The 15,891-nt window shown below is 44.9% G+C and overlaps 1 protein-coding gene across 1 annotated transcript in view; it reads left to right on the top strand.

Annotated features, from left to right (window-relative positions):
* Window positions 1-1,009: 1,009 nt before the first annotated feature.
* The window catches only part of HTR4 (5-hydroxytryptamine receptor 4), a gene marked incomplete at both ends in the record, with an annotated part of 32,712 nt that continues 17,830 nt past the window's right edge, over window positions 1,010-15,891 (top strand). Inside the window, 4 exons of the mRNA XM_079542343.1 lie at window positions 1,010-1,068; window positions 1,939-2,139; window positions 13,337-13,490; window positions 14,157-14,722. Of these exons, the coding sequence (XP_079398469.1) occupies window positions 1,010-1,068; window positions 1,939-2,139; window positions 13,337-13,490; window positions 14,157-14,722 (980 nt within the window). The remainder of the gene's footprint in view (window positions 1,069-1,938; window positions 2,140-13,336; window positions 13,491-14,156; window positions 14,723-15,891) is intronic.

Below are 15,891 nucleotides of genomic sequence, written 5' to 3'. Positions count from 1 at the left end.
CAAACAAAGACAGAATAACCATTCAGTTTTTCAATTACCTGAGCAATCTCACTGCATTAATCTCAGGTAGCAAATGCCAGCTCTGTACTCAATGAAGACATCTCCCTGCTGAATCAGTGTTGAGTCCTGCTCTTAATGCCATCTTACTTCCAGCCCCACATGATGCCGTGAGCAGTTACCCCTTCTCACTGCTGCGAGGTACTGTGGAAGGACACAAGTGCACGGGTGAGGTGCCTTTGGATCTGGATACATTAATAGAAATAGCCTAAAAGAAAAAATGGCTCAACAACTTCATAATAATTGATTTTGGGAGAAACTGAATGCTGTTCATTGCAAGCTGTTTGCTGCCCTCCTGTTTTGCAGGCTCCTAAACAGAGAAAAATAGTAAAATGTTTAACAAGATAGTTGTAGAAATGCAGACTTCAAATATTCCCAATGTTGTGTTGGCACATTATTCTTTAGAATCATGGAATCACTCAGGTTGGAAAAGACCTTAAAGAACATTGAGTCCAACTATGACCTAACCATACTACCCTAACTAACAACCCTCCACTAAATCATGTCCCTGAGTACCACATCCAAATGGTTTTTACATGCATCCAGATGGCAACTCTACCACCTCCCTGGGGAGCCTATTCCAGTGCTTAACAACCCTTTCTGTAAAGAAGTGCTTCCTAATATTCAACCTAAACTTAACCTGGCCCAACTTTCTTTTCATTAAAAGAAAGAAATTGTTTTTAGGGTAGGAAGACTGCGCACCTCCTTTTAATAAATGTGTTTTCTTTTCCCTAATGCTGGAACAGTTCCTAAATAAAGGAAAAAAATGCCATGCTGCCTCTTGTTCTGCAGGTGGTCACCTGCAGCCCTCTGCTCTGCAGTCCCAGGCTCTGATGCGTCTTTTCTTTTCTTGTTTCCGCTCTCCCCCCCCCCCCCCCCCCAAAGTTCAAGTGAGGGCTTCGGCGTAGCAGAGAAGATCGTGCTGCTCACCTTCATCTCTGCGGTTATCCTGATGGCCATCCTGGGGAACCTGTTGGTGATGGTGGCTGTGTGCCGGGACAGGCAGCTCAGGTGAGCCCACGCAGCCCCCATTGCTGCCACATCCCAAATGGGAGACCCACACATGCAGCTGTGAGTCCAGATCACAGATGATGAAGTGCCACTGCCAGCTGTGCCGATGTCACACTGTCTCCTTGAGCTCAGCACCCCTGAGCTCAGATCTGCATTGTGGTGGTGGGACCGCTGTTTCCATCCCCTACTTGCGTTGCACTCAGTGTCAGAACCAGATATATCAGTTACAAACAAAGCTGAACACAGTGCTCAATTCTGTCTCCCATTACCTTTCTAACAACCCCCTCCAAAGAATGCGTAGCTCAAGCCCTCCTGCATCCAGCAAATGTTCCCAGCAGCCTGGGGCTCTCCTGCAAAACTCCTGTCCCAGGGCTGGCTGCTGCCCCTGGGCTCTGTCAGTTAGAAATTCAGCAGCCTCTGTTCGTGTTCTGCGTGGGATTCTTAATGGATTTAATGCTATTTTATTGTTATGATTCTAAAAGTACTCTTCAAGTTAAAATGATAGCTTCAGTCTAGGTTCTGCAGAGTGCTTTCTGGAAGGATTTTCACAATATACAAGTTAAAATAAAGTCTCCCCCCTCATCCCCAGACTGTCCTATGCATCCCACAAGGCTGAGCCAGATGCAGAGGCCTGTGGGCATTTATTTACCCCCTGCATGTGGGCAGGAAGATGTGTTCATGCAGGAGAAGCAGGGGCTGTTAAGCTGTAAAAACCACAAGCGAGCTGAGGGAGACAATATGAAGTGGGACATTCATCGAAGAGGAGATATTTACATGATAGAGCTAATCAGACCCAATCACAAGCCAAGATCTCTGTTCACATTGGAGGATGTTGTGTTGAAGTTATTCATTTTGTTACCTGTCTTGCAGGAAAATCAAGACCAATTATTTCATCGTTTCTCTCGCCTTTGCGGACCTGCTGGTATCAGTACTGGTGATGCCATTTGGAGCCATTGAGTTGGTCCAGGACAACTGGATTTATGGGGAGATGTTCTGCCTTGTCCGAACATCCCTTGATGTCTTGCTCACCACAGCATCGATCCTGCATCTATGTTGCATATCACTGGATAGGTATGAGCAGAACAGCAGAGCAAATAACTTTCACTTTGGCTTTCTTCAGTGTTGTTGCTTATCCATAACAGCCTGATTCTGTTGGGTGCTGGGCAGCAGCAAATCTCTCTTGGTAGCTCTGTTTGGAAAGAGTGGTCTGAATCCTCATCAGCATAGGAAGACTTTGAAGGAAATGAGATTTATATTGGTACAGCAAGGTGGGTTCTCACCTGGTTCTTGGCACAGTTTGCATTATCGATCAGACATGGCATGTTTTCTCCTTTAAGTAAAGATTTTAATTAACCTTAAAAATGCATCCACAGAAAAGAGCTGCAGAAGGAGGTGCATTTTGTGCAGGTTGCTATTTCAGTGAGGAAATTGCTGCGCGTGGCTGTGATACTATAATGTGATGGAAAAGGAAAACAGAAAACACAGCAATGATAGCAGGACAGCAGAGCCCCATGCTGCAGCAATTGAGGATAAGCTCAAGTGCAGCAGCTGCGGATGCAAAAACAAAGAGGGGAAAACAAAACCAAAAAAAAAAAAAACTGCTTACCTTGGGAAGGCTTCAGGTAGGCAGGGCTCTCCAGCAAGATACCCTCACCTCCACTGCCATCCCTTAAATGAGGTTTGGGAAGGGGTGGATTCTAGCTCTACCTCTTCCGACCATTTGGCTGCATTGCACGCACCTGACTTCCCCTGGGTTGGCCCTGCCTTCCCACCAGGTGCTCAATCACTGCTTCAGGCTGTGACTTAGCATTTCTGCTATAATGGCAGTGCTGGGTGCTGCTCACTGCTGGGGCTGCAGGAGGGCAGGGAAAGGGTTATGTTGAGCTTCATGAGTTTGGGAGGCATTTAGTAACCTGTCTTCCCATCCCTTGTCAAAGCAAACCTGACACATCTCTGAAGTGCAATCAGAGCTGCTCTTCCTTCATCTTCCTTCATCTGCTGTTAGCCAGATGAACACCCATATTACTGAATGACACATTTTGACATATATTACTAGTTTATATGGAGAAAGACTTAAAAAACAACCTCCCTCCTGCGTTGAGATTTTATAGGTTTTTTGCTAAGGCATCTGTATGCAGGTCTCTGCTAGGGAAAACTAACAAGGAGGTAATTAGAGCAAGAAAGGTGCACAGTCTTTGTAGGAGAAAAGTTTGAAAAACTTTCTTTTTATTTAAACTTTCCTTGCAAAATTAAAGTGAAGCCAAAATCCTGAAGAAATGACATGAAACAATTTTGTTTTATTGATGGCTGTAATTTTTCAAATGGAAACAACAGACCTTCTCAACTTGAAAAAAAACCTTCCAGACTTGGAAGCATATTTCACAGGATAAATACTTAGAATAAAACATTTTGACCAGCTGTACTAAAGAGAAATATTTAAAGCCTTCAGTTGTGTTCTGTGTAAAGATTTCAACAACTTTAAAAATACTATCGCTTAGTATTACTATTAGGAATAAAATAACCATAATCAATCTCACCATTGTCACAACTGATATTTAAATAACAACTTTCATCAAAGGGTCTGTACCTAGCCAGGCTCCAAAAGGTACTTGATTAACTTCTGCACTGATTGGTGTGGACACGGGCAGCACCACCCCGTAGTGCATCCCGATAGCAGCTCATGTGCAGCAGTGACGGCGTGTTTCCTTATCTGGGAACAGAGATGGCTGGAATGCAGAGAAGATGCTCATTATCTTAAAAACGTTGACAAATTGCCTCTCTGAGCCAATTAGTGGTGAAGCAGCTGTTATGCACTGTGCTCTGGATGTGGACTTGTTGTGTAAAACATTGGGGTTTGGTTCCCCAGGCTCTTAAGTGAAGGCAGGAGGTTGTGGAGGCAAAATATCCCCTCCTGCCCATTTTCCCCTTTGCAGTTCCTGGTACACTGTGAGCTCCTGTTGTCCCTTGTGCCCAATGCTGCTGGGACAGCCATGCTGGGTGCTGCCTGGATTTACTGCTGCTGCAGTGTTATCCATGTGGGGACGCAGAAGAGGCATTGCAGTCATACACAGAAAGACTATTTTGTAAACGGGTCAGAGGCAGGTCTTGCAAATGCCCAACTGAGTAGAAGGAACTGGAACTGGAAATATATTAAAAAAAAAATAATGAAATGAGACAGGTTAGATTATTCTATATTAAATAATACATGCAGAGGAGAGTGTGAACACCTGGACCGGACCACATTTTTTCATTGGGTCCTCTTTTATTCTCTGGCCCCTAGAGCTGTGAGCTTTCTCTGCCAGATCCAGAGCTGCCATCACAAAGGGTGTGGGAGAGACTTCCTAATATTCGTCACTCCCACTGCTGGCCATATTAGACTAAGAACATGGGTGCATTCAGGGCTGGGCCATGGGAGTGCTGAAGGCCACTGCAAGCCCAGGCTGAGGAAGCAGAGCTGCACTGGCTGCGACTCAGCAGCACAGCAGTAATACCTGGCAGCTGACAGACTTGAAATTGCCAGATGTCAGGGAATTATTTCAGGGCACACAAGCGCTCTTGCTCTTTCACATGTGTTTACCCTACAGGTGCTGCTTTGCTCTCAAGCAGCGTCTCTTTTCCTCTCATCTGCACATCCTCGGCCTTTATCAGCTGTTGGTAGAAACTTGCATTTCTGGGGCATTTTGGTGTGGTTCTGGAGGTGTTTTTCTCCGGTGAGAACTGACACTCAGCAGGAGCACTGGGAGCAGAGAACGGGCAGCAGCTGGCCATGGGAAGGCCAGAGCAGATAGATGGGTGCAGTGTGATGGGGGCTCAGCCCAACCTCAGCCATTCTCCATCACCACCACTTATGGCAGCTGCCTGTGGACCAGCGCTTCTTCTGCAGAGTTTTACTTCACATGTGCTCACTGTTGCCCCTCAGTTTGCTCAGACTTTGGTAGAAATCTGGAAAAACCACCGCATGAGCAGGAGGAGCCAGTGTTACCACTGAGATACAGGGAGAAAAGCATTGCAGAGACTTAGGAACAATGGCTCATCTGAAAATGTGAGTCTCCAAGGTATCAGAGGTACATCGGGGCTCACTGAATCCAAATCCTGATGTCACTGGGTAATACTTCTTTATTATTTTGTTCCGTATTTTAATATAAATGATAGAATTAATCCCAAATTCTTTATCTGTTGCATGCTTTATGCATATCTATCCATTCTTTGTTGTCTGTGCAATAAAAAAAAAAAGCTGCACTGTGTATATATAGACAAAGAAGCTATGATAGAATCTCTCCAAATAGAATTCACCTGCCAGGAAAGGCAATTTTCTTCTCCAGTATTTGCAATACAATTTGCAGTATAATTATTTCTCAAAGCCTCATGGAAAAAGAAAACCAAAAAGCACTCACTAAAACAACAGAGAGAAACAGTCCTAGATGTCTGTATTCTTGGCCTTATATGCACACATGGCTCCTCTGCTTACCCACACACCCAAAGCATCCTGTAGGCTGCTGCTGCTTGCTCCAGCTCTCCTGGTGTGTCCCAGCCATGGAAGCTTTCCTTCAGGGCTGTGTCTCTGCTGGCTGCTGCTTGCCTGGTGTGTTAGAAACATTGGTATATTTGCTGTGTACAGAACAGAACAGACCTAGCTGTGTGTTTGTGTACATGGGGCTAATCTTACTGAATCCAAACATACCACATAATCACTGCTAAATAAAGGCTAAAGCAAAGCAGATGTATCCAAAGAGTGTTGGAGCACCAGAGTGACAGATGCTTGTTGCGCCATTTACAAACATTAATTAACATTAATGTACTGTTCAGACATCAAATTAGCACAATCCTTTGAGAAAAGTGACGTTTTAGGGCCTTAAACTTCCCTAGAACAGGGGCATGGGCTGCAGCTGGCCAGGCTGCAGAGCTTTGGTCTTCTGAAGGACAGGGAGGAGGCAGCTGCAGCCAGCTGTGTGCCTCGGGACATCAGCTGGCTGCAGCTGCAGGGACAGGGTGTCAGCGGGCAACCTCGCTGCATTCTAAATAGCTATCAGTAAATAATTGGGAGTTCAACAGGCTGGCTGTGTGACACAATGCCAGTGTCGAAGCAGGCCGTGAGTTCCCCCTGTCCGTCTCAGACAGAAAAGTGCTTGGTCTCCTGCAGTTGGTTGTGTGGTCCCAGCCTCGTGGGCAGGGGATGCGTGGGATATGGCACATGGCTGCACGATGGCGCCGAGAGAAAGCTAACACAGGTCTGCAGAATTCAGGTTGGAAAGCATTACCAAAAATAACGGGGCAGATGGTCACGGCACAGCCTGCGAGAAGCACTGTCCTTTATTTATCTCTACCAAACCACTAGAAACATGGACACTTATTTTGCCACCATTGCCTACAGTAGCCCTGCACACACACCAACCCATGCAGGGATTGTGGAGGAGCCTTCCATCTCCGTTTGGCAACATACGTTTGTTTGTATTACTAGCTAAATTTATCCAATTCCAATTAACTGTTCTCTTCAGCATTTTTTCTCAGTGTAATTATCTCAACACCAGCAGGCCGTTGTTTTTCTAATAAGAATTTAATTTTGTTAGATATAATCATTTTAGGACATTTTTCTTCTGGACCAGCAATGCATAACTTTGTTTAGTTTGGTACAGTCAGAGATCATGGCTTATTTGCTCTCAGAAGGAAAAAGGAAAAGAGAAAAGAGCCATTCTCTCCCAGAATAATGTAGAAGTCTGGTTATGTGGAAGCTAGAATGTGGTTTTACAGGAATGTTGGCAAAGCCGCTAGCACTGTTTTAATTCTGCACAGTGATGAACAACTTCAGGCTCTCTCTCTGTGGACCTTCTGACTTTGCCAGGGTTCAGCTGAAGCCTGATCCAGTCCGGCTTGACTGCAGGAGAAGAAGAACATGCCATTCTCAGTCACACAGGTTTTTCCCTGCTCCATTCAGCAGCTTCTGTATCTGAGCCGTGGCTGGGAGCAGTTTGCCAGGTAGCCTCTCTGCTCGGGTTCTTAGTTTTGCCACCCCCCTTTTATGCTTTTTGGTGCTCTTTAAGAGCATTAAACAGTTACAGTACTCAGAAAGTTTTCCTCTGCTCATTTTGGCCCCAGTAATGATAAATCATATGGTACGCATATCATGGAATACATACACGTGACACCAAATGGATTTCTATGTGGGAACCCATATGGCCCCGTCTGTTCTGTAAAGGTGGGTGTGTATTTGTCTGTCTGTGATGTCTAAGGAGCTTCTTTCAGGGTAGTATCTGCATACTCATAACTTAAATAAGATTGGATTGAAAACTGGGGAGATACTTCAATTTTTTCCAAGAAAGGAATTATCTCATGCAGTAAAATAATTGGATTCTGTGATGCTCGGAAGGCAGCAGAATGGTTCAAACTGTGCTCATCTTAAGGCAGGAGCTGAGAATGCCTGGCTGCTCTCTGGAGATGTGCCCAGGGCAGCTCATACACAGTCCCAGGCTTGAGGAGGAGCTTGTGCCCACATCAGTGCCCACTTCTCTTAAACCACAGAGAATGGCAGCTCTGATGGCCCAGCTGGTTACCTGGATTCTTGAACCTCTGGTTTTGGTCTTGACAGTGGGTCTGGTTACAACCAGAGTCTCATCTTGTTGCTGCTTAGTGAGTGTACAGATATCACTGATGCAGATAGCCATCCCTGCCATGGGCCACAGCTAAATCCTGCTGCTGTCTGGTGGAAGTCAGGAATGTAGTGAAATGCCACGCTGTTTCTCAGCCCTTTCACTTTCCTTTACTGTCTCCAAGAGCCTATAATCTATAAACTTGTGTTAACTGCAGGTGTTATCACTTGGAAGTTGACATGATATTGAAGAACCTTTATTTCCCTCTTTTTTTTTCCCCTGGGCAGGACGGTCAGAGTGTGCATGTTTGTTTGTAAGATTTTTTGTTCAGGCAAAGAGGCAACAACAAACACTCATGATTTACAATGCTTACATTTCCACGAAAGCCTTGGACCTACACAGCAGATTCAGTGTTCAGTCATACAAGGCAAGAATATAGTTGTGGTTCATTTTCTGTCTATTTTCTCTTTGCATTCACAGCTTCCTTCTTATCCATCACATCCTGTCTTCACATATACACAAACTTAACATTAGACAAGCTGTCCACGATCCTGCTGCTGAGGAATGTGATATTGTGCCTGCTCTGCACAAAGTGTTGAAGGCTGTTAGGTACAAATGTGTCACTGGTGTACCGTGTGTTATGCATTTATATTTGCTTTTTGGTTTTAAATGTAGCACCGACCATGAAGATGAACTCACCAGCAGGGAAAATTCAAGTTCTGTTGGGAAAGGATAAAATATTCTGCTCTTATAGCAGTTGGACATCGTTTATATTTGGCTCCTCCATGGGGCAGTGAATCTTGAGAGGCATTTATAGCTTTCATGAACATAACAGAGGTGTACCTGCATTCATAGAATCATAGAATGGGTTGGAAGGGACCTCAGGGATCATCAAGTTCCAACCCCTCATTTCTTTGGAGCTCATGAGGCTGCTTATAGCAAATGAGGTTCACTCTGGGGGATCAATCCATTCGGCACTAATGAGTGCCCCCAAAGTCATTGTGATTGGAAGAGAAGGGACAGTTGCATACTTGTTTCAGAGCCAGAGACTGGGTAGAGCACAAATCCTTGGTAGCCAAACATATCCCATATCCATAAAGGCCATAACTATGGCTCCATGAACTATTTTGTTCTGTTTGAGCCATCTGTAAAATGTTAGCTCTTGAATCATTCACATGTGGTAAATGTCTGATGTGGGAAAGGAAAAGCATTGTAATAACCTTTGCTTTATGGAGCTGTTTGGAAGATCTGCAAGTCCAGGAAGGGATCCTTGCATTTCCCTTTCAGCTGAGAATGTCATAATAGGGGCAGAAGAGAGGATGTTCACATCATCTACTATGCTGTAGGTAACGGGAACTTAACGTTTCCAGGGAACTGCAAAAACATGGATCTTGGCTGATAATAGTAAGAATTAATATTTAACTCAACTTGGATATTGTATTAATCATGTGTATATATTGCATTTTATATTCATCCATCATACTGTCACAGCAGTACCTAATAGATATTCTTTATGAGCTCAGGAAAACAGCTCTAGCTTGAAAGGAAGCAGAAATGTAGAATATGCCTTTATTTCAACTTTTGACTAAAACTATTGATAATCTTGGAGATATAATTACTTTTCTCTCAGTGAATAAATAGCTGCTTAAATACCGAAACCATTGTTTGCATCAAATCATCAGCTACTGCAAAAATTGGTGTGACTTCAGTGTCTCCTGCTAACATACACAGTTTGCTGTTATCTGACTCTGGGCCATTGAATGGAGTCCTGCTGAGCAGTGGGCAGCCAGCTGTGTGCTCCTCTGCCTCACTCTCCATCAGCAAAATTGTCACCCATGTTCTGATTGCGGGACCCCGCTTCTGTTAACAGGGGAGGGGCAGGAAGAACCCAGCTCAACTCCCCGAATACAGCAGGAGTCATGGCAGCAGCACCTAGCAAAAAAATATGCATATGATCTTTTGACATGTAAGTGGAGGAAAATTGCTGCTGAATCACTGGGAGGGAAGAAATATGAGAGCTTACGGTGTCATTTTTACAGGCATAATTTTTACTCTAATGGCCTTTAACAGCATGTACAAGCCAGCGTAACGCTGTCAGTTGCAGCAGAGATAGGAGTACAGAAATGTAATGACTTGAGCTGCTTGGAAGAATTGTTTTCCTCCTGTAGCTAATTAGCAGTGTGTCATGGTTTTCTGTTTGCTGATTCAACAGCTGGAATGGTAGCTGGTGTCCTGGCTTTTCTCTCCATTTGTTTGTTGAATTTCTCCTTCTGCCCTTTCCACAAATAAATGCAGCCTCTTGGGGCTTGCAGGAACTTGCTATCAGGAGTGTGACAGGAATCCTTTGATGTCCAGCACTGGGTAGCACTTTGCAGTAGGTGTCTCTCAGATAGTAAATAAACAGATATGCCAGGTAGATCTCCCTTGGGTCTAGAGTCGGAGGAGCAGTTGCACATAATGCCAAGAGAAGCACCATCTGTCTGAATAAGCAGTCAAAGATGTTACTGAAAGTACCTGTTTGAATTCAAAGGTCTGTTTATTTCCTTGGGGAAGGAAACTGAAGAACATGAGAAATCTGAACTCGATAATCTCTAGTAATAGAAGGCGAGGTTACACGTGCAGTGTAAGGTGGCTGATTAGCCCAGGAAGAAAGAGATATTTATTCTTCCCTTGGAAATCACTAAGAGATCGCAACTTGACCGTGGTGATCCTCGTTGTCTGATAGACTTGGAAAAGTTTGGGCTGAAGGGAGCTGTGGAAATCTCTGATCCATCCTTCCTCTTCCAGCTCAAATCTGTCTTCATTTCAATCAGGCTCCCCAGGGCCCTCTCCAGTTGAGTTTGGCATATCTTTGAGGCTGGGTAACCTCGCCTGTTCAAATCTGGACCCACTGAAGGCAAACTAATTAAATCTTGTTACTGTAAATTATTTGGCTTCTCCGTGTGCTGCCAGAGGGATGTGAAGACCATGTCAGTGAACAGAGGAATTGGATCCACTGAATATTATGGATGTTTGCATTGCTCCACGGAGGGAGCATTTCAGACAATGCCCTAAGAGAACATTTACTGTCAAATACACCATTTCTTTGAAAGCAAAATTTTTCAGAGAAACAGACTGATTTTCATGCGCACATGAAACCAGAAGACAAGGTATAAATGATCAAATTGAAATAGTTGAATGCTTGCTTCAACATTTTTCCCCCGTGACATTTTGAATCTCGCTTCAAAGAGATGTTAAAAATGTTTTCTTTTGACACTTTGATTTTATTTCAACCTTCTGTATGGAATATATCTTCTAATTTTATCAAAATAAGGCAATTTAGCTGACTCCACATGACTGTTTTTAATTTCTGAAGAAAATTTGGCAATTTTTAGATTTTTCTGCCTGTTCAGTACAAACTTTTCAGTTCCCACTCAGCTCTTGACAAATCATGCACCTCAAGGATGTCACTTCTATACACACACACAAGATGTGCACGTGCGTGCTTTTATCTGTCTCTTATTTTAATGGGCTGCTGGCACTTAGAATTTCTCAAAGGCTACTCTTCAGGTTTGTGGTTCAGTTTTAGTGTATGTGTGCTAATTTAATGTCTCCGTTTTATGATTCTACTGACCTCATAAAGCAGACTTAGATGGGCTACATACGCATTATGTCTTGGTGTGAAGCCTGTCTTTAAAAAAATCTCTTTGACAGAGATCATTAATTCCTCTTATAAATAGTTGTTGAAATTATGGCCACTTCTTCAGTGCAGTACTGATATCCTTTGGGTACACAGATGGGCACCACATTGCAGAATGTCTGTGCTTCCAAAATCTGGCAGGTACATCTACTAGACAATAACTATTAATTCACTGGGAAAATACACCCATCAGGCACGGAGCTGAATTTTGTATGGTGTTGTTTAGAAGAGCTGAGAATTCATGGGTGCTTGTGATGTCTCCAGTCTACTGGTTGTGCCAAGTGAAAATGCCAGGAGCTCAGCAAGAGGCATCTACAGGGGAAGCAGAGGGGCATTTGTGCAGGAGGCCTTGTCTTGGCAGAGCGGGGCTGCGCTGAGCACTGCTCTCCCACCTCACAGCAATTCCTGCTTTCTGCAGCAGAACAGCTGTGTTCTGGAGCCAAGCCAGTCGTTTCCAACCAGTAGTTTCCGGCATCTCTAGATGTAGAGATCTGAACTGCAGGATCCCTGGAGACTTTTAAAAGGAAGTTGAAAATGTTCTCAGTTATACATTTAGAGTGAGACTCGCGTTGGTTGTAAAGAGATTTTAATGCTGTTTTATGAGCTGAATTATAAAACATTTTGCAAAAAATGTCCTTTTATAAATATCCTTGTTATGTCTGTGTGGTCAAGAAGAAAAAGTGTGATGTTCTGTAGCTGAGTGTTGACATTACTTCCTATCAATTATCTGGAGCAAGAGATAGTTCAAGGACATATCTAAACTTGGTTTTTGCATACAGTCCCTTTGCAGACCGACTGTCTTCATAGTCTACCCAGTGAGATTTCTGTTGTGATCTTCCTTACTCTGTCATGTTCAAATCAAAGAAACTACAAGACTGCTAGAGCAAGGAGCAGGGGATTGAAAGTCAGGACCATTTCTTGGCTCTGCTCTGGTCTCCAGTGTGAGCATGGGTAAGCCTCCAGCCTCCAGCTCCCTATCTCAGCAGTGGGGATGTCACTGCTGGCCTGCACTGTGTGCTGAAATTTAAAACTCTGGAGTTCGAAAATATTTCATTAGGAACCTAAGACAGGCTGTCAGGTCAGGACCTCCAGAAATTTGCAATAGGATGATATGGTTGCTGATCTGCTGCGCTTGTGGGCATATTTAACTTTGGAGATGGATTTCTGTTTTTAGGCTTGATACACCTTCTTGATGTAGAAATCTAATAACAGGTGGATAGCACTGGAAACAAACAGGCAAGTTGATTTTTTATCTCAGAAGATATTTTCTGTTCAAAGCTGGTTGTTATTTTAAGAACATGAATCTATTGTACTGTGAATGTGTTAGAATAACTGGGAGAAGAAAGGCAAGTGCAGGGCACCTCTCTTGATGGGGAAAAGCCTGGAAGTCCTGGGCAGGGCTGAGCTCTTCTTGTGCCTGAAGGTTAAGGCCAGGGAATAGGGAGGAAGAAAAGGAACTCAGTTAGGGAAAAGCACACTTAATTTTACTGACATTTTCACAACTATGAAACACTTTGTTAATTTGCAATAACAACCTTTGCAGCTTTGCCAAAATACATGTCCGTTGCCATTAGAAAAACCCCAACATTTACTCAGTTATGGCTAAATAGAAGGAAGGTGAACTCATTCATTGTGGTAAGGAGGGTGCAGACAGCTTTGTGACTAAGCACAGGAGGAGAGGAGGGCGACATGGGAGGTCACTCCCTTGCTCAGCGACTTCAGACAGACCACAGCATTAATCTGTGCCTCATTTTCCCTAGCTGGAAAATAGAAAATATTGGCTTTTCCCTGCAAGGGACTCTGAGACCTTATTTACTCATGCTGTGAAAATACTCTGAGCTCCTTGTCTGAGAGGAAGTCAATAGAAATAGACTATAGAATCATTTTTTACCACTGTTTCAAAAGGCAGAAAAAACAAGCTGAAGAAAAGGCTTTACAGTTTTATTTTTAGAAGACCTGAAGGTCTCCTTCAGTGATGGTTGTTCTCTTTCTTTCCTCCTTGCAGGTACTATGCTATCTGTTGCCAGCCACTGGTGTACAGGAACAAGATGACTCCACTGCGTATTGCTGTAATGCTTGGAGGCTGCTGGGTAATCCCGACGTTTATTTCTTTCCTCCCTATCATGCAAGGCTGGAATAGCATTGGCATCATTGATTTGGTGAGTAGCTTAGGAGACATACCATCTTGGTACTACATATATTCCCTGCTGTATCTTCTTTTAAAAAGCAATATTCAAGGAAAAGAAGGCAAGGGAGGCTAAAGGAGAAACCCCTTGTGACTGATTCAGAGGGCCTGCTGAATTCCTGGAAGGTGTCTTTATGGGGATTTACAAAGCTGCTGCCCGCTGCCCTGTACCTGATGCAGACCCTTGTCTTCTGAGGCCACAGCAGCCCAGACCCATGCCACCTATGTGGTCCTTCTCCAGTGCATTTGGGCAGATGAAGCTTTAGCATTCTTGGTATAAGAACATATTCTGATGTACAGGTCAGTGAGCGCTGCAAAAAAAGCACAGCATCAAGTGAAGTGATGTCTTTGCAATGTCTGGGCTGTCAGGCTGATTTTCAATAGCCAGGTTGAGCCGTGCTCTGGGATGCTGGAGCTGCATCATGGGAAGGTCCTACAGGCCTTGGGGCCAGCAAAGCCCGTGATGTGAGCACAGGCAGGAGGGGCAGCAGCAGGTTAAGTGAAGTACTGCATATAGAAGAGGGAAAGGAGGAGAGAGAATAGCAAAGTGATGGTGGAGCTTCCTAGCAAACAGACTGCTGGTATCGGAGGAGCAGCACTGAATTTCTTCCCTTCTTTGTCCTTCTTCCCCCGGCCCCAGATTCAGCAAAGGCAGTTCAACAAGGCTTCCAACTCCACGTACTGCATATTCATGGTCAACAAGCCATACGCCATTACCTGCTCTGTGGTGGCCTTCTACTTTCCCTTCCTGCTGATGGTGCTGGCCTACTATCGCATCTACGTCACTGCCCGGGAGCACGCCCGGCAGATCCGGGTGCTGCAGCGCGCAGGGACCCCTGCTGACAGCCGGCACCAGCCTGACCAGCACAGCACGCATCGCATGAAGACCGAGACCAAAGCTGCCAAGACCCTGTGCATCATCATGGGGTGCTTCTGCCTGTGCTGGGCCCCCTTCTTTGTCACAAACATAGTAGACCCTTTCATAAACTATACGGTGCCGGGGAAGTTGTGGACAGCTTTCCTGTGGCTGGGCTACATCAATTCAGGGTTGAACCCCTTCCTCTATGCCTTCCTGAACAAGTCTTTCAGACGTGCCTTCCTCATCATCCTGTGCTGTGGTGATGAGCGATACCGAAGGCCTTCCATCCTGGGGCAGACAGTCCCCTGTTCCACCACCACAATAAATGGATCAACTCATGTGCTAAGGTGAGTGTTTGTTCCTCAGCTGCTGCAAAATACCTTGAGTTACTGGAAAGAGAACTTCTCATGAGTTTTCTTAAGGGATTATTTTTGCATTGCATTTGAAATAGCTGATGGGTTAACTGTTCAAAAAGGAGGGAGCAGGAGAAGTGCACAGAAGTCCTTAGGGTGCTCCAATGACCAGTGTTTGTATGTGCCCAGATACGTACTGGAGTGCACAGTTTCTCCAGAGGCGTGTTCAGGAAACAGCTGGGAGGAGGCAGTAGTTGTGCATGCATGCTGGAAGTCCCATTGCTTTTTCTGAGAAGAACAGTTTGACTGCAGGGGGAGCACCCTGCAGGAGGCTGCCCTCCCTTTGCTGTAGCAGAGGGACCGAGGTGCTCTCATTGCCATTTCTCCTCAGATTCTGCCTTTGTAGACCCACCGGCTGGTGCTGCTGCTCCTGAAGTGATGAAAGGCAAAGGATGGCACTGTGGAATCCTAGGGAGTGTGAAGCCCCCACACCTCACACATCCATCCTTTACATCCACACATCCTGTACATCCACAGTGCTTTTTGCAAGAGGACTGCGTGTGGTTGGGATGGCAGCGGGCTCTGTGCTGGGCCACATCCTTTGCTGCCTTCTCCTCACCGAGCAGTGGAGGCAGAGCACTGAGGAAGGCAGGGAAGAGCAGTTATCTCCATAATATCAGAATGAGCTCTATTCTCTGAAAGAAAATCTGCAGGTGTTTCTGTGCAACTGCCTGAGAGCTATTTGGTTCTTGTGGTAGATGGATTCATGGCTCCATACTTGCAGCTAAGGGCTTGGTAACTGTGTTCAGAGCTGAACCCGTCTGGAGAAAAAATCATACTTCCAGCTGTGCCTGATCTGTTGGTTTGTGTCTGGTTTGCACCCAGCTCCCTTCTGTAAGTTTTGGAAAGAGTCCTGGGCTGTGTAATGGATGGGAGACAGGGCAGGGCTTTCCACAACCCTGAGACAGGCCTCTCATGCTTTTCACATTATGAAGGACATTAAAAACTATATGTCTTCTGCTGAGTAAAAGCTGTTCAAGGGCTAAGGTCCCAGAGTCCTCTGCCTGTGATGGATGCAGGACACAACGCAGTGCTGAGCTTGTGTCAGATGAGGCGGATGCTGCTCAGCTGCAGAAGGAGGCTGGGAGCTGCAGAAACAAGCA

Source organism: Tetrao urogallus (assembly GCF_951394365.1).
Source record: "Tetrao urogallus genome assembly, chromosome: 14".
In the NCBI taxonomy this organism is placed as follows: domain Eukaryota; kingdom Metazoa; phylum Chordata; class Aves; order Galliformes; family Phasianidae; genus Tetrao; species Tetrao urogallus.
The sequence above is the reverse complement of the archived record's forward strand: the minus strand, read 5'-3'. Positions and strand labels throughout refer to the sequence as shown.